At 39.2% G+C, this 19,620-nt stretch overlaps 2 protein-coding genes across 2 annotated transcripts; one reads left to right on the plus strand and one right to left on the minus strand.

Moving 5' to 3' along the window:
- Positions 1–6,793: 6,793 nt before the first annotated feature.
- Positions 6,794–9,181, minus strand: LOC143021697 (ferritin-like). The gene is made up of 4 exons (XM_076179328.1): positions 8,970–9,181; positions 7,635–7,736; positions 7,330–7,452; positions 6,794–7,140 (listed from the first exon to the last, which is right to left on the minus strand). The coding sequence occupies exons 1-4, from the start codon at positions 9,069–9,071 to the stop codon at positions 6,958–6,960; spliced, it is 510 nt and encodes a 169-aa protein (XP_076035443.1). The 5' UTR covers positions 9,072–9,181; the 3' UTR covers positions 6,794–6,957.
- A 3,651-nt stretch (positions 9,182–12,832) lies between these two features.
- Positions 12,833–15,428, plus strand: LOC143021698 (ferritin-like). Its single transcript, XM_076179330.1, has 4 exons — positions 12,833–13,033; positions 14,222–14,323; positions 14,749–14,871; positions 15,059–15,428. The coding sequence occupies exons 1-4, from the start codon at positions 12,932–12,934 to the stop codon at positions 15,239–15,241; spliced, it is 510 nt and encodes a 169-aa protein (XP_076035445.1). The 5' UTR covers positions 12,833–12,931; the 3' UTR covers positions 15,242–15,428.
- The last annotated feature ends 4,192 nt before the right edge of the window (positions 15,429–19,620 follow it).

Here is a 19,620-nt window from a genome sequence, read left to right on the forward strand (position 1 = left end):
TCCAATAGCCAAGATATCTGGATATTTCGTGTATCCTTCTGGCTGACCAATTTAAGATCCACACTAATGAACACTAATGATCCGTATAGAGAAGTGTAATCGGTAGTAGAGAAGGGATTCAGACAAGTGGCTGGAAGTACGGGCACAGGATAGAGGAGAATGGAGAGGAACTTTTCAAGATGCGATTATAGATCACCTTGTCACTAAAAGACCGACAGAGTAGGAATAAGCACAGCTGATTCTGGTGTGGTTAGCACATTCAAGTAGGTTGAGAGTTTTTTTTTTCTCGTTTGTCCTTCAGATATATAGATTGACCAAAAGGAACGGAGTTGTATGAATTCACATTATTGGGCTAGACACATTTGAGGATCATCTTCGAACCACCTAAAACAATCGTCATCTATTTTGGTCATATGGTAGTACACACACATTTCATTTAAGTATATTGCTTCCCTGACGCTACACGGTGCCTTAAGTATGATAATATACATATCAGGAACTTCTTCCCATTATTCTCAATAAGTTCAATTTCGGCACTCTAGCCTAGTAAGCTTCTTGGATCTTCAGCCTCTTGTCGTCAGACGATCCTATTCAACTTAGAATCTGCCAAGACCATGTAGTCTGACCTTCTAATGAATAAAATCGTCTGTCACCAGAATTACAAAACCCTCTGAATAGCTGCTGCTCAATGTAAATATAGTTCTATTTTACTGAGAAGCTTCGAAATGGTTAAGTTTCGCATATTCAGAGGAAAAGCGCCATTACACCAGAGTACAAGAAAGTTCTCTTAGTATTCGCAATCATCTCGTTTTTCTATTTCTTTGTTACCAATATTGGAGATTTCTCAGTTTCGGAGATCCCCAATAGAGAGGTCTACCTGAAGAGTTCCGCGGAGCGCTGTCCTATTCCTGAGGCAGAGAAGAAAGAGTTATCAATCACTGATGGCGTAATCGGAAGCGTGCTCGTCTCGCATTTGCTTAGTTGTGGGTTTGATGCTTATATTCCTCTCCCATTCCCAGCAGTGACTAGTTGTTACCTACCCCAAGAGTCCTAGCGTATAGGGCTTCGTGACGGCTTCGGCTGCAGCTAATCAGCGCCTCCTAGCGTAAGCTCCTTATCACCTTTCTATTTATGTATCCTTTTTTTTCCATATTTCGATTATTTTAGAATGCTTCAAGGATGAAAATAAAATTTATCAATTTTTTGACACCAAAGTCAGAATGACAGTCACACTGACGAGTGTCATGTTGCCGAGTGTTTCCCTGCGTTGAAGTCTTTCAGTTTTCCTTTCGTCTTTTCTCCGAATTTGATCACCACTGGGGCCGCCAGGAGTCTTACATTTTGTAATAAATCACTTCGTTTTCTCTAACTTAACTTCTCGCTAAGGCGCTGAGACCTTATAGTTGGGTAGCAAACTAAGTTTTCTATTTGTGGTAAAAAAAAAAAAAAAAAAATTGATTGGTAGGACCGCGCACCAGACCAACGGATACCGTGTCGAATTCATGAGCAGGCAGCCGTGAGTTCGATTCCCGGTACAAGCTGTGGGCTTCGTGTGTTGGCTCCCAACAGCCCTGGCCAGGCGGGGAGGCGACCCAAACATCGGCCTAAAAATCCCAGCGGGTTGCAGCAACTGACAGGGCTTTGCCCTACCACGGGTTTCTCACTTCCCACCTCGTGGGAATGGAATGGTGGTTTCTTTTTTATGTACTCATAGTATGGAGTAGTTCGTGCAGATCATCGGAAATAATTTTTCCATCTTCTTTCAGAACCTCACTCGTTCTCTGATCGGTTCTAGGCCACTTATCAGGTCCAAGTTCTACTTCTTGTACTATGCACAGGTCGTGTGGTAGCTGGTCTGTCTAGTGATAATCTCCTTCCTCGATGTCACTGTTCGTAAGGTCTCTGAAGGTACTTGTTCCATCTTCTGTCTCAGTGAAGTGTGTCAGGAAGGACGTTTCTGTGCAGATGATATGATTATTTTTGTTCCTTGTATTTGGGTGACTCTTTGCTTATTTGATCCCTCGTTGTTCTTTTCTCATTTCTTTTTTTATCTTTGCCCATATGGTTTATTTTGTTTTCTGCATCAGTTTGTTCACTTCTGTTCCTCATGTGTTTTTCAGCAGTCCCTGGTTCTGTTTCGATCACAGTCAAAATGTATTTTCCTTCTTTAATGCAACACTGGTATCTCTTCCATCCATCATATTCTTTACATCACTTCCTTTGAGATTTGTGATTTCTTTTTTTTTATGTTTTAATGGAATGGTGGAATTTGGACTTTGAGGCTCGCCGATCTTTGGTCTTGGAGGTAGCAGTCCTTGGGGTCTCTGGATCCTCTACAGAAACGACCAAACTCACGGGAGGCTCCTCTATGTCTTTATTTTCTTCTTGGTATTCTCTTGCGTTTTCTGCTCCTCCCCCTTTCTCTCTCTCTCTCTCTCTCTGTGTCCCTTGAGAGAGAATGTGGGTGGACGTCAAATGCGGGGTGAATCCTTTGGCTCGGAGGTTCCTGGGCTTTGGTCCTGGAAGCCTCTGGATCCTCTCCAGGGACTTTCAGTTGACCTCGAGGTCACGCGCGGACATACAAGTTCGCGAGTGGCTCCCAGTACTTCATCCTGGAAACTGCTCTTCAGTCATTTCCAGTCTTGCACTTTGCAGGATATACTTTTTTTTTCATTTTTTTAGGTGATGTTTTTTTTATTTTCGTTCTCTTTCTTTTCTTTGTTCTTTTTTTTTTTTCTTCTTCTTCCTCCTCGATGGATGATGATTCGCCTTCGAGGCGAAGTCGTCCGTGTGGATCCTTGCGTTGGTTCTTGACAACTCTCCGACCTCGAGTCTCAGGGATTGAAGGACCTTCGCGGTTGTCGAGTTTGAGCATGACACAGATTTATTCCATTTGATTTTGTTTTCGTGAATGTGATTTGTTTTTTCGTTGTTTTATAGTTTTGTTGTTTTTTGTATATTCTATTATCTTTTGTTTTTGTTATCATTTTGTTTGATATTTTTGTTTTATTTTCATTGTTTTGTTTTTATAATTTTGTTGGTATTGTTTTGTTGTTAGCGTTTATTACTATTGTTGTTGTTATTTCGTTGTTGAATTTTTACATTTAGTGTTATCGTTCTGATATTCTTGTTTTTTAGTTATTTTTGTTTTACCAAGTTAGTGCTTTATTATCAGATTTTATTATTGGTATTCTTTAACTATCAGGGTTTTCTTACGTTATCTTTTATTATCGTTGTTTTTTGATAGTTGTTTTTTGTTGTTACTGTCCTTGTTTTATTAATATTGTTACTTTATTATTTTCTTGTTTTATCACTGTCATTAGATCATTACATGTGATTTTAATATTGTATTTTTTTATTAGTCATTTTTATTACTTTATTAGTACACTTGTTTAATTAATATCTTTGTTTACTACTACTACTACTACTACTACTACTACTACAGCTACTACTACTATTATTATTATTATTATTATATTATCATTATTATTATTATTATTATTATCATTATCATTATTATTATTATTATTATTATTATTATTATTATTATTATTATTATTATTATTATTATTATTATTATTATTAATTATCATTACTAATTATCATTATCATCATTATCATTATCATTATTATTATCATTATTATTATTATCATTATTACTATTACTATTATTCAATCAATATTGTTTGTTATCATTAGTATTTGTTATCACTCTTCTTAAATGTTGCACAGCGCTTTGCAACTACACTCCGTAAAAGTGGACATACGAGGTGTTAATAATCTGTGTCCCATATGTCAGTGTCGGCAAACATCACTCACAGGTCACATTCACGACCACACATATATGTATGTTGCATTTACAGGGTTCATACAGACTCTTAATAACTTTTATCAATTTCTTTTGTATACCACATTCCTCTTTCAGATATTTCCAAAGCCTTGCCCCTGGAACCAAGTCAAATGCCTGTCTCAGGTCAATGAATGCTATGTATATCGGTTTATCAAATTCCCAGGATTTTTCTATAATCATTTTCAGTGCAAAAATTAAGTCTACTGTACTTTGTGTCTTTTTGGTAACCATGTTGTTCTTCGCCTAACCGAGGTTCAATGATGGCTCTAAACCTCTTTTCTAGAATTCTTTCATATACTTTTGTGGCATGATTTATTAGTGAAATTCATCTATAATTTTTGGCATTCCTCACTTACTCATTTTCTTTGTATACTGGGACAATTGTGGTCTTGCCTCATTACTCTGGTAATTTTCCTTCATTCCTTACATTGTCGCGAGTTAACAGGAGCTCTCGTTTAACATCTGATCCTTCTCCCTTTATCAACTCCGTCGGTATACCGTCCGTGCCTGGTGAGTTCCCGTTTCTCATTTTCCTCGATGCTTCCTCTAGTTCAACTTCTAAAGTTTCATCATTTCCATACTTTTCAATATTATCATTCTCGTTATGTTCTTCTGATGATAATGGTTCTTATTGCTCTTTTTGTCCCATGTTTGAATAATCTTCGAAGAAGTCCATCATGCATGATGTACACAGGCATAACAAAATTGAATAGACACCAAAAGAAATCGTTTAATTTATTAAACAAGCAATTGATACAATTAAAGTGTTTATAAATGGTCACCATGTAAATAACTAATACTTGGTTGACACCCCCTTTGCTTTTTTCAATGCAAGGACCCTTCTAGGCATGCTAGTGAGTAGTTCACGAATATCATCTTGAGGGATTTCTTGCCATGTTACCCGTAGTAATTCTAAGAGTTAGGGTTTTGAAGATGGCTTCCTGTTCTTTTTGCGAAGTTGTTGGTCTAATATGCCCCAGGGGTGTTCAATAGGGTTCATATCCGGGGACTGACTTGGCCATGGACGTTTCCTGATCCCATTTTGGCTCAACCAATTTTGTGTTGCTTGACCAGTGTGAAAAGGAGCTCCATCTTCCATAAAGAGAAAGACATTTTTACTCATTCTACCACTGGAGAATATTGGAATGAGCCCTTCCTTTGATAAAGAAACATATTTGCCTGAATTGATGTATCCTTGACACTCCACAAGCTCTGATCGAGCATCACTCCAAATTGCACCCCACACCACTATTGAAATACCCCCATCTTTCACTATTGGCTGCAGTCTTTTGAGGTCAAACTCTTATCTACAGTCTCTCCAGACCCACACTCTTCCACTGTCAGAGAATAGTGCGAATCGTGACTAATCAGAGAAAATGACAGTGCTTCAAAAGGCCACAGGTCTCGCCGCCATCTCAACAGCCTTTCTGTGTTTGATATTGGCTGGACGAAGGAGTGGTTTCCTTCTTGCAGCTCTGCCATAGTAACCCAGCTTGTGGAGATACCTGAGAGCTGTTCTGGGACTGGCATCAGCTTGTGTTGCTATGTCAGAGGCCTTGCAACATGAATCCTCTTCGACATTTCTTTCGACAAGACGCAAGGTTCTTTCTGAGGGCCCGGGACGACCTGAATGAGGCTTTGTCCCCTTCTTGCCCTCTCTGGTGAATTGTACGATCACTCTATTAATAGTGGAAAGGAGTATTGACAGATTCTCAAATATTTTGCGTTGACTAAGTCCACCTTCATGTTGACCCACAATACGACCTCGCTGAAATTCAGATAGGTTTACTACTCCTTTGGTTCGTGGCATGCTTGATTAATCTGGTATGTAATCTAAAACATAAATCTAGGTAAATACAACATATTAGGTAAATTTCAATAACATTAAGCATTGAATAAGAGCATAACTGCATTTTTCTTGGTGTCTATTCAATTCTGTCATGTCTGTGTATATATGTTCCAGGTTTGTTAAAGTTTCTCCTTCACTATTCCTTACATTGTGGGTCAATGTTTTAGGTTGTATGTAAGGTAGGTTTTTGAAAATTTATATATTTTTTTTCTTCTTATCTTGCCGAAGGTCATTTTCCTACTCCTTTCTGTTGCCACTCTCTCTTCTTAGAGTTAACATTCTCTTTGTTTACTGCTCTTTTTACTTCTGTGTATTCCATTCGCGATTCTGGTGTTTTCTTCCTCAGCCATTTCCTCAGCTTCCTAGTCTTATCCTTTACTGTTTTTTATTTATTTATTTATTTATTTATCTATTTTTTTTTTTTTTTTTTTGTCCACGGTGATCTTTTCTTTCCAGATCCACCCATCCATCGTATTCCTGAGATACTTTGTTATTTTTTTTATGTCGTTCCATACTGTACGTCTGTAACCCGATCTCCTTTTGTTTCTTTCCTCGTTGTTTTCTTCTGTCTTTCCTATTATTTTCTCTTTGTATTCTTGATCAAGTTTCGGATATTTAAGATTTGATGTTTTAATGAATCTCCATTTTATTTTTATTATTTTTCAATTTTGTCTTTGCAAGTCTGCTACTAGTAACCTGTGGTCTGAACCAAGACTATCTTCATGCAACATTATAAATGTAATTTTAGTCCATAGTGGTGTTTGCCAAGATATCGTCACCAAACTCACTTGACAGGAATTCTTTTGCATGATTATATTTCCACGCTAAAACATTTTGCCTTTCATAGTCATGTCCACTATATCATTCGTATTATTATGAGTATTCAATAGCATGATGATATGACCTGTTGGTGAGGTATGAAAGAGAATTGGAAGTCATTTGCATTAATGACTTTAATGCAGGGTGACTGGTATAGCCCTTGACACATTTTCAAATTCACGTAAGAGTAGAGTTCATTCTCTATTTGTAGATCCATTGGCGAGCCAGTGCATTCCCCATGGTCTTTGCAAAATTCGGGAAAATGATAGAATAAGGAATGTGGGAAGTTTTATTGAAGAATATTTTGGAAAGAAGCAGTTTCATAGACTAAGGCAGCAAAGAGGTATGTGAAGAGAGATGAGAGATGGAGTGCCACCTGATGTTGACACACCAGGTCCCCGTGGGTGGGCAGAGGTCTCTTGGCTCTCCTGAAGACCTTCTAGAGGTCCTTGTCGAAGATGTACTCTCCCAGACCGATGGGTCCAGCCCGCTTGAGACGCGTGATCATGTCTGCGAACTTCTTGATGGAGTCGACCTGCTCCTCGAGGTAGTTATCCTCCAGGAACTTGCACAGGTGAGAGTCGTTCTTGCCATCAGCCTCCTGGTGCATATTCAAGAGGGCCTGCAAGGTCGCGCGGACATAATTCTATTAGAAAGGTCACGAAAAAGAACAAACAAAGAAACAAGACCAACAGTGCCTGTATTGTTTACTTGAAAATGTAATGACTGATGAAAATAAAAGGTAAGCGTTTTGATCAATATAAAAGGGTGCTTCACAACTGGGACTCCAATTTCTTTCAACCAAACTCACCTGGTTGACTTGTTTCTCCAGGTCAAGCGCAGCCTGCAGAGCATCGACGGCGTTTCCCCACTCCTGGTGACTGGGAGCCTCCACAGACTTGAGGACAATCCTTCCTCCACGCTTGTTCTGGTACTGGAACAAGACAGTCATACAATACAGTCTCTACACGAGATGAAAGCACAAGACTCCAAACATGTTTAACTATGGCACAACACTGAAGCAGACACAAATGACCTGATGCTGCTGCAGTCTAACAACAAGATTTTACTGATATCTTTCTATTATTCTCTTGAACAGCATAAGGATCCACCCACCTCCATCAACTTCTCGGCGTGGTCGCGCTCCTCCTTGGACATGTCCTTGCAGAGGGAGGCCAGGCCGGGAAGAGCCACGTCGTCGCGGTCGAAGAAGTAACCCTGCAGCACAAGGACGACCTCAGTGTATGTACATAGGGAGACATAAGTAAAGTAGGGAGAGTTGGAGAGGGATTGGGTTTGACGGAAAGCCGAAACGTTTTGTCGATACAGCAAGCTATTATGCAAGGAGAAACACCGACGCCTTCATTACAAAAATAATTTGATATTTAATTTCTTTTCTTTTCTTTTTTTAGTAAAGGAGCGATGAAAAGTTTGTGATATCTATACCTATATTTATATCTGTATCTAAAAAAATTCATATATGTATATATATATATATATATATATATATATATATATATATAATGTATATATATGTGTATATATATGAACATTTTTAAAGCTCTGCCATGTATATATATATGTATATATCTATATATATATATATACATATATATGTATACATATATATATGTATATATATATATGTGTATACATATATATATATGTATATATATATGTATACATATATATGTATGCATATATATTATATATATATATATATATATATGTATATACATTACAAAATCCAGTGAATGGGTGATTTTCATAACAAATGGAGGTTCCAGTGTATTACAACATTTTTTAAATTCATTCGAAGAATGATTCAGTATTTCTGCCAGATCGTTATGAGGGGATATTAGGAAAAGGAAACAGACTACTGAAATTCCTCCGAGGTGCCTGATTTACAATTCGCTTTTCAGTAACGCGATGAAAAATAAAAGCAATAAAGTTTTACATTTCCGATTAACAAATGAGAAGAGAGAGAATGGTCTTTTTCGGCATTACGCTCGCTGGTCGAGCGGAATAGAGCGTCACTACTTGCGACGGAGGTCGAGGTGACGGAGGTTCGAACTCTGTTGTCAGCGAGTTGGGCCAAGGGCATGGTTCATTAAGTTCCACGCTTCAAAGTCCTATGAAATGTGCTTTGTCCTAGCCTCCTGATAGGGAGAATTCGATAAATAGAAGTCGAATTATAACATTGGTTGACAAGAGGGGAAACGGGACAAGAGACAAGCTATCTTTACGAATCCTTTGGTTTTAGAAATACCCTCAATGTGAACCACGGACAAAGAGACCTCGTCTATTCCGTTCTCAGAGAATTCAGGCTTTCTACGATCGGTCATGGGGAGACAGATGACAGGACACGAAAGGAGTTCTTGGATGGCAAGAGACCCTTCCAGGACTCTTGCTACTGGAAGATGACGAACAAAGGTCTGTTTCCTTCCTCACCATGGACAAGTAGACGTAGCTGGCGTGGAGCTCCATGTTGATCTGCTTGTTGATGGAGGCCTCGCAGTCCTCGTGGTAGTTCATGCGCACCTGGGTGGCCATGGTGAGGTGGGAAGAAGGGGTGCAACAACGAAAAGGTGAAGTTGAAAATGAAGTTGGATTGCTCGTCCACGCACTGGTGACCCGGAGCGAATTGTGTTGGTGACCAAGTCGGGCCGAGGTTTTATATACTGTACTGTACGCCTCGGCCGTCTTCCTACCTGACCTCCAACGCCCATCCTTCCTTTATCTTATCGCCAGGGAGCAAATGCCAGGACTCATCGTGACAAAGTGGGTAAATAGTGATAACAAAATGACGCACAGAGGAAAAGACAAAAGAAAATTATCTGGAATGGCCTCCATGACTGGTGAGTGATCCATTCGTAACTAACTAATACCCCTTCAGGAAAATGACGTAGTGCTTTCACCAAATACCATAAAACCTTGATAGACACGAGTAAAGTGCTTAGGTTGATAGGCCACTTTTTGGGTTTATAGGTCACTTTTTAGAAAGGAGTTTAACATCATTAATCGATGCAAAGAAAAAAATGTAATCTACTGATTTCACCATCAGACCCAGTGGGTGATTATATCTATTCATTTCTAGGAATAAACGTTATCTAAGATTTAAGTGAAAACCTTTTCTTAACTAGTTAATTCGTCAATCAGCTAGGTAATTCGTCAATCAGCTAGTCATTTCACCAATCAGGTAGTCAAATCTCTCGGCCCTGAAAGCAGGCATCTATGTCAAATATACATTTATTATTATCTATTCATTTTTTTCAACAAGTGGAGACTAATTAAGATAAGCATCGTTTCCTTCTGATAAACGACAATGTGTGTACAAAAATCTTCTGCCATGTTGTTTTACGTCACATTATCTCCGGCCGATGGTCTTTCCCAGGGATTTTCCATTTCCTTTTTCACTTAATCTCATTGTCAGCGTCCCTCTTGATCTCGTCACTTTCACCACGTACCTACCTCATATCCCATGGATTTATTTCTCTCTTTTCATCTAATTCTCTTACATGATGTCATCTAACCACCTCAATTGATTTGTTCATGCAAACTTAGTTACCTTTGGTTATCTTAGTTATCTTTTGGGTATGACGTTTCCTTCAGCCCCCTGCGCCGTGTCTCCTTGGATGACTCCGATTCTAAAAATATCCCAAGTTCTTTCCGTTAGTCATAAAAACAGTTACATTACATCCCGTTACAGTCTAAATTGTCTTTTTTTTATTATTATTCCCCAATGCAAGTTCTTCTTATATCCATCGAGAGAAAGATGAGGAATTCATTTCTAGTGTCTTGGCTACGATTCCTTAGCCGCATCGGTATGGAACAGCCTGGTATAGGCCAGAATAAAATCTGTAAAGTCTTGCCCTCTCCAAGGGCGCTGTGGACGTTATGATCCATGCAGGCATTCGTTTCGTAACGAAAGTGGTCGATTTTAGCACCATTTTCCTCCAACCATAGACAACGTGGGTAGTAGACATTACACCTCTTCAAAGCTCCCAGGGCTGAAGAAGCAAAGCTTGTGGCGACATAAATTGGTTGTCCTAATCTGGCATTTCCTGCACTTCATGGCAAGTTCATTTCTTACAGTGATATGATAACGGTGCGAACTGTGGGCCTGGTAAGTGCGTCATAGTTTCAAGAATTACACACACTTGCACTCACACACACATTTATATATAGCGGTAAATCTTGGCGACAGGTTTTCTTTTAAACATGTTTTGTTCAAAACAACTGCGCATTCTGTACTACAAAGCTTCTTAAGTAGACTTTCAAGCCATTTGAATAATGACTTTTGATCAAGAGAAAGGGAGAATGATAGATTACCTATAGACATTAGGAACTATTCTTTGGGGAGAGTATACAAACGTTTCGCCAAAACACAGTTAGCATTTTCAATGTAACGGATAGAGCAAAAGACATTATATACAATAGGTAACGCTAGGGGAGGTCAAACTTTTTGACACTAGGGGAGATCACATCATAAGTGTGCAGCCCAAATATTCGCTGGGGTTCAACCGATCGCCGCGCTATACAAAGTTGAATGACGCAGCCATTTCTGTATCATTCAACTTGCGTTATTCTCTGTTTTTCCTACAGCACTCTTTATCTCCGTGGGCATATACCAAAGGACTTTGATGAGCCCCATTTACGCTCCTAACATGCAGTCCAAAACGGATACAGGTCTTTGTGGTCTTCGCTTTAAACCATTCTTGGCATCTGGAATTTGAAACCTCCGACACCCCAATATCCAAAGACGACGCGTTCCAGGAGTCAATAAGACAACGGCCCTTTACGAAATGGGGCAAAAGAACCCAAACAATTGCCGTATCTTAGCGGCTCTTAGGGTGAGACATGAGCTTCTGGTCCTTATGAAACTGATAGGAGCTGGAAGGCCAAGCGGTACAAGAATGCGTCGAGTCCAATGTTCCAAACATACACGTAACTTGAGAGGCATTTTGGTCACTAATGAAATAGTGACCATCCAGTCATTTAATAGACAGCATCCCTGAAACAGCACCTATGTTAAGTAGGTGTCAATCCAGTAGTAATGTCTCCAATAAGATACTGCGGGATAAAAAAAGAAGAAGTTAAACTACCCATACAGTATACATTCAAGAATCAAAAGATTTGTTTTTTTCAGACGCATGTATTTGTAGCAGGAATGTACAGCGTATATTCACAGGCATGGATGTAGCCATGTTCAGTATATGTATATTTATGTATCTATGCATGAATGTATTGTATGCTTGTATGCATTTTATGCATGTATTGTATGCATGTACTGTATGCATGTATGTATTGTATGCATGTATTATATGCCTGTATTGTACGCATGTATGTAGATATGTACACACACACACATACACACACGCATACACACGCACGCACGCGCACACACACACACACACACGTACACACACACACACACAATATCATTTATATTATATATATATAATATATATATATATATATGCATATATATATATATATATATATATATATATATATATATATATTCATGTATATATTGTATGATATGATGGATTTTTTTGTCAACCAATCACTGGGCCGAGATCGCCTTCAGGTGGCATTGATAAAAATAAATAGATAAATAAAATGAGAATCAAATCAATAATCACATAAAACAATGAAATGTAGCGAATCACGTTTTCATAGATACCAATGTAATTGACGCTTTTATTTATATACATTTATTTTTTATGTTTATCCATCTACTGGTTTTTGTTAATTATCTATTTGGTTGTTTATCTACTTATTTAATTCGCATATCTATTTATTGATTTATCAATTATATTTGTAAATATATTTACTTGTTTAATTTGATTATCTATTTATCGTGAACCTAGCCTCTTAACCTTAACATTATACATCAAAAGAGACACTATGTGAAGACGGAGCCCTTATTAGCACGAGGTTTCGCTTGTTAGAATTTCATAATTTATATTTCATAACACTCGAATATGCCAGTGAGACTTATGACGGCAATATATATATATATATATATATATATATATATATATATATATATATATATATATATATATATATATATATATATATATATATATATATATAATTACATAATATTTCCCACGAGGAGAGTATCAGGTAGATAAGTAAATGATAGTTTGTTATAGAGCCCGTATCACTCTATACGCGAACTTTTCGTTGACCCACACTGACGCAACAAGGCCGATATTTTTTTTTTATCTCGTGTGATAAGATAACAAAGGTATGGGAGTGAGAACAGGGACTATATATGGGTCTTCGTTTGATTTCGAATGCCATACAATTCGCTCCGGGTCACCAGTGCGTGGACGAGCAATCCAACTTCATTTTCAACTTCACCTTCTCGTTGTTGCACCCCTTCTTCCCACTTCACCATGGCCACCCAAGTGCGCATGAACTACCACGAGGACTGCGAGGCCTCCATCAACAAGCAGATCAACATGGAGCTCCACGCCAGCTACGTTTACTTGTCCATGGTAAGGCGAGCTAGGGGGACTGGGTCGGGGAGGGGCGGGTAACCGTACCAGCCACCACTTTAGCACAATTTTCTTCTTCGTGTCCTTCCGCTGCCGTGGCTGTGAAAGTATTATTTGGCGTCAAACAGGTTTCCGTGGAAAAGTTCTTCATAGCTTTTGGTGATGCCCTCTCCAGGCAAACTATCTGAAGGTCCTTAAGGGGACTGGATTCTAAAAATGGGATTGGACGATTCCTAATGGGGTTAGATTTTTTTTAGTGGGGTTTGACACCTCTCACTGGGGTTGGATTCCTCTTAAAGAATCTGAATACTATAAAAAGAATCCAACCACATTGAGAGGGATCCAACCCGTTTAAGATGGATCTAACTCCACTAGAAAGGATCCAAAACGGTTGAATCAATTCTATGGAGAGGGTAAAGGGAAGTCTGCCAGGTGTCAGCCCCTACCGTGGTTAACTATTAACGAGAAAGTCTGCAAAACCATCTTGTTCATTTCTCCACCCGCTCCAGCCCCAGTACCATCCTGACAAACCATCTGTCACCTTGATTGGTTTTTGTCCCCACACAGACAACAAGGTTTACTTTTTTATCATTCCCTACGCTAATATCCTGCCATAAATACCCTAGTAATTTTAGATTGTTCCCAGAAACAGAATCCCATTGAACCTAAGGACTGGCTCTTCAAAGGTTACATTTCCCGACGATATTTGCGTCACACGAGCTTGACTTGAATGAAACAGGTCTTAAATGGAGATGATGTCTGTAAATCAACTCACTGTACACTGTCTTTCCCTGGGCAATGTTCGACTTGACCTCTCACCATGTTGCCCCCCCCCCAACTCCCTTTCACCTCTCCCACAGTGATGACTGAAGGTACATACACTTCTGTCCAAGAGGCAGGAATGCCCCCAGAGCCTTTCCATGTTTTATTAGGGATGCATTCTCATCTGCTGGTGCTCAGTCCCCGGGGCGGGTCTGAAAAATCGACTGAGATCCATGGGTGCGCTCGATGGCTCTAGCAGGTTTCCTATATCATACTGGGTGTCTAGGGGTGGAGGGCACTTCTGGAAGAAGAAGAAAAAAATGTCTGGCGATAGCTAGAACGAAAAATATCCCATTTCGAGGTTCTTCCGTCCCCCAACCTATATGCTTATAGAGTACATCCACTGAAAACCCTCTTGTGTTACAGGGTCACTACTTCGACCGCGACGACGTAGCTCTTCCCGGCCTGGCTTCTCTCTGCAAGGACATGTCCAAGGAGGAACGCGATCACGCCGAGATGTTCATGGAGGTGAGTCCCGACCAGCTCCTTCTTCAGCCCCTCAGAGTCGATGACGTGGCCTATGGGTTCTGGTTCAACGAGTGTCAGGTGATCTTTATCCACATGAGGGAACCAAACTCTGGCCCGAGGTGGGTCTCGGTCAGTCGAGACTCTCTTCAGACCGGAGGTAGATCAGGGAGCCCTCAGCTGCATGAAGTCACCCGTCCTGAGCCTTAACAAAATCCTGAAGCCATCTCACCGTCCTGAAGGTGTCAAACAAAGTCTCTCCCTTCGCCCCCACTCATCCCAAATCATCAAGTTAGCTAAGTGCAATATGTTGCTGCCGATCAACGGCACAGTAACCCGTCAGGCCATCTATATCTATTTCCGTGCTACAGTAAAAAAAAAAATGATACTGTTCATACATCGCTCTTAATCTCGTTGACATGTTCCAGTACCAGAACAAGCGTGGAGGAAGGATTGTCCTTAAGTCTGTGGAGGCTCCTAGTCACCAGGAGTGGGGAAATACCCTCGATGCTCTGCAGGCCGCACTCGACCTGGAGAAGCAAGTCAATCAGGTGAGTTATTTTCAAAATCTGTTTGTGAACTCTACGTCTCCAAGATTCAAGGTTTTAAACCTCTTTTGCTCTCATTAGTCTTTGTGTTTCAAAATAGATATCGAGTGGCGGAGAGTATTCCTTCCTCCTTGTTTATTTTTTGTCATGAGTGTCGTTCACTATACTTATGGATGCAACTTGATTGCAGAGCCTACTGGACATGCACCTTGAAGCTGGGGACAAGAACGACTCTCACCTGAGCAAGTTCCTAGAGGACAACTTCCTCGAGGAGCAGGTCGACTCCATCAAGAATTTCTCAGACATGATCACGCGTCTCAAGCGGGCTGGACCCACCGGTCTGGGAGAGTACATCTTCGACAAGAACCTCTAGAAGGTCTTCAGAAGAGTCGAGAACCATCCGCACCTGGACTGATCCAACCCACGAGCGCTGGTGTGTCAACATCAGCCGGCGCCCCTTCTCTTTCTCGACCGCTTTTATTAACCCATTACCTCATAAACTTTGAGCTCTTCTAATTTATCTTCTTCCTGGAATCTACTCCAATAAATCTTAACTAATATACCATAATTTCAATTTTCCATTTCGCGGACCAAGTCTGATAATCCCCACTAGAAAATTATCTTTAATTTGTGTGTGTTGGTTTTATTCTAATCGACTTATTTGAATACAAAGATGGAAATCTATGACCGTTATACAAAAGACTCCTTGCTTCAAAGAATCATTAAGAACGATGCCATTATTATTTCTAAATCTTCAGCAATCCATGAAATACAATCATTTTTCCATCTAGAAAAACTGACATTTTATAGAGTACTCCCTTAAGAATACTGGGATGGTTTGAGGCATACCGAAAGAATGGATGAGTAAAGACTAGCAAAAAGAGTGTGGAAGTCAGAGCTTAATGGAGCAAACTTGAGGGGATGACCAAGAATGAGATGATTGGGTGGGGTGAAAGGAGCCATGGCTACAAGGTTAATGTCTGTTGAGCAGGGAAGGGAGAAGGCAAGAGATAGGTGTGGGCGAAGAAATGTTGTGCATATATTTTAAATTGACCCGGAACAAGGGTATTTCTCTTGCTGGTTTTCTCTATTCTGGCATGAGGGGATGAAGAGGAAGAGTCACCATGTAAATGAAGCGGTGGGGTCCTGCTGCGAATATGCTGTGTCTTGCTCTATTGCTTCTGATCCGGGCAATGAGTGGAGTACAGGGATGTCCCTTCATCCACAAAGAGATAAATTGAAAGGGGAACAAGTGAGTGACAAATGGAAGAGGGTGAGGGTATACCTTGGGAAGCTACTTCTCTCATAAAGGAGAAATAGCCTTTTTGTATATGCATATATACAGTATACATATACATTATATATATATATATATATATATATATATATATATATATATATATATATATATATATATATATGTCTAAATAAAAATATTCTTCTAAAAAACGCTGTGGACGTCGGGGACAGGTGGTATTACGGTGACACTTTGTCCTAAAAATATTCTTCGCAAATTCCTGGGTGAGTTTCAACTCGCTGATTGGCTGAGAGAGTGATGACGTCACGGCAACGGAGACAACTGATTGGCCGAGAGCGGTGACGTCGCGGCAACGGAGACGGCTGATTGGCTGAGAGCGGGACGAAAAAATAAAATTCTCCAAAATGTTTCAATGTCACGACGTCCCTAACCGAGTTAAACGGGGATCCGGCAGAAAGGTTACAATGACGGACCCCGTGACACGGGCCATCCCTGTTAGGGTATAAATGGCATATACGCGGTCGCGGGACTCGAGCGGATCTTTGGGACTCAAGCGGATCTAGAGGACTCGAGCGGATCTTTGGGACTCGAGCGGATCTAGAGGACTCGAGCGGATCTTTGGGACTCGAGCGGATCTAGAGGACTCGAGCGGATCTTTGGGACTCGAGCGGATCTAGAGGACTCGAGCGGATCTAGAGGACTCGAGCGGATCTTTAGGACTCGAGCGGATCTTGAGGGCTCGAGCGGATCTTTGGGACTCCAGCGGATCTTGAGGACTCCAGCGGATCTACGGGACTCCACCAAAATTTAGACTAAAAACACGTGGGCGTAAGTCTAAATAAAAATATTCTTCTAAAAAACGAAAATGATGAAAATGACGAAAATAAAAGAGGTGAATAATTTACAGTTGTTTATTTTATAGCCTTTGTTTGAAGGTGGGACGCCGAAGGCCAAGCCCCCCGGTGCAGCCGGGCTGGCGAAGCCAGGGGCTTGTAATATATATACATATATATATGTATATATATACATATATATATATATACATATATATATATATATATTGTTTTCTATTCATTTCTTTAGTTGTCTATCTTTTAACATATTTCTATTTATTTATTCATTAAGTTTGCCTAAGGCCTTACTAAGGATAGAAAGCTCTTCTGTCGACATACTTCTCATTGTGATTTATTATAAGGGTAGCAATGAACGGGGAGGCATAATTGCGCAAGCGTTCTTGCGTATCGACCTGGTGGCGGTTATCTCTTAGAACTCATTTGTTATCTGAGAATCCTTATCAAAGAGGCTCCTTCGCTGAAGTGCACACATGGTGAGCTCTTGACGATGAAGTCTGCACGCAACCGTGGGGTTTGTGCCGCACAGTTATTAGTCCCTTCCAAGGCGCATTGGAGGAAATCAATCAATCACTCTCTTTCTCTCTGACACACACACACATACAATACAATATATATATATATTTTTTTTTCAACCACAAATCACTTTTAATTCCATGCCATCGCAGTCGAGACTGAGAAAAGCTCGAAGGAAGCATACATTGGAAATTGAAACGTGGTCGAGCCGAGGACTCGAACTCAGCTCGCCCGTGACAAAGTGGCAGTGACTTAGCCCAATACGCTATCAAGATATATATATATGTATATATATATATATATATATATATATATATACACACATATATGTATATACATATACATATGTGTGTGTGTGTATATATATATATATATATATATATATACATATATATATATATATGGTAAAATCCGATTGTTATTTCCTAGTGGTACTCCCTGGGTAACGCGAACTACAGCGGTGAAGGTACGACGGGCCTGGCAAGTCGGTAGTAGAAAAGTTTTGCTTGTAACACTCAAGAACCAGCCTCGGAAGGACGAACCAGACGACGACAATAGAAACGCTTTCAGAATACAGCAAAAGGAAAACTTAAAATATGTGGTACAATAAACATAGCTACATATCTTAATAAAGAGGAAAAAATCCTGGATATGATGGAGCAAAGAAAAATGGACATATTAGGTATGGAAGAAACTAGGCAAAAAAAAAAAAAAAAAAAAGGAAGGAACTAGAAAAGAACTGAGACAATGTTATTTCTTTATGTACAATCTTGAAGAAGGAATTCGTATACATTCTGTGTCCACGATTGTAGGGCCTCGACTATCACCACCATACATCCATGAAGTAAAACTGGTGGGTGCACAATTGAGTCCTCACATTGGCGGTGAAAATCACATTAAAGTTAAAAATGAATACAAATTTTATCAGGTATATGTTCCAGAATAATGTAGAGCTGAAGATGAAAAGTTAGAATTTCTAAACACATTAGAAGAAAAACATATCTCTAATCAAGAACAAACAACAAAAATGTTAAAGTTAAAAAAAATACAAATTTTATCAGGTATATGTTCCAGAATAAGGTAGAGCTGAAGATGAAAAGATAGAATTTTTTTAAACACATTAGAAGAAAAATATATCTCTAATCAAGAATAAACAACAAAAATGATGGGGGATTTTAATGCTATAGTGGGAAAAGATAAGCTGAATCAATTCAATTATTGGACCACTTTATGAATAAGAAATTATGCATGAAATTATCTCAAAATCACTAATGGATTTTATAAACACAATATGTTTAAACAAGATATTGTTGGAACAGTAATACAAGACATTTTGATCAGGAATCTGTAATAAAGAATTATGTATAATGTCAAAGTAATACCAGGAGTGAGTTTAGACTATGATCACAGAGTCCTCGCTGGTGATGTGCCAGTAAAACGGTAGCTGCTCCCTCCAAGAACCATAAGTGGAAAGTAATAAAGACTGAACTCTTTAAAGATCTAGAAGTATAGATAAAATAATAATAAAAAAATGACAGAAGAGCTACAAAATGAATGAGAAAATATAAGCCACATGATAACTAATGTAGCCGAAGAACTGGAAACAAATGGATAGGAGTAAGAAAAGACACTATTATATATATATATATATATATATATATATATATATATATATATATATATATATATATATATATATATATATATACCTTTATGAGTACTTGACTGAATTGACATTTCTGAACTCCAGATTTCTCTTCAAGATTATTGTTGTGAGGAAGTGGCATCTCTTATACAACTTTTGACAAAGTCTAGTTTTCCTGTTGAACTAAAAGCAATTAACGAAATCTACCTAGTTGTTGCTGCTATTATGACGACGACAGTCTGGCGTTGGGAATATATAGAAATCCTCTTTTTGTGTATCTATGGTTGGGTGCTTCGTCAAAATGTATATGGTTTTCACAACTGAAAGGCGGCAGGGGTCTTGTTCCTAATCGATGATTATTGTGGCGGTTAAGTACTTGTGGAGTGAGACAAGAAGTGTGTAAAACGGTGAAATGATTTTCAATAACTGTTTTGTGGGTAAAGTTGCAGTCGTAGAGTCAATTTCGTCTTTGTTATACCAAT

The sequence above is a fragment of the Oratosquilla oratoria genome, chromosome 42, assembly GCF_046742065.1.
Source record: "Oratosquilla oratoria isolate Oo_2021 chromosome 42, ASM4674206v1, whole genome shotgun sequence".
Classification (NCBI taxonomy): Eukaryota; Metazoa; Arthropoda; class Malacostraca; order Stomatopoda; family Squillidae; genus Oratosquilla; species Oratosquilla oratoria.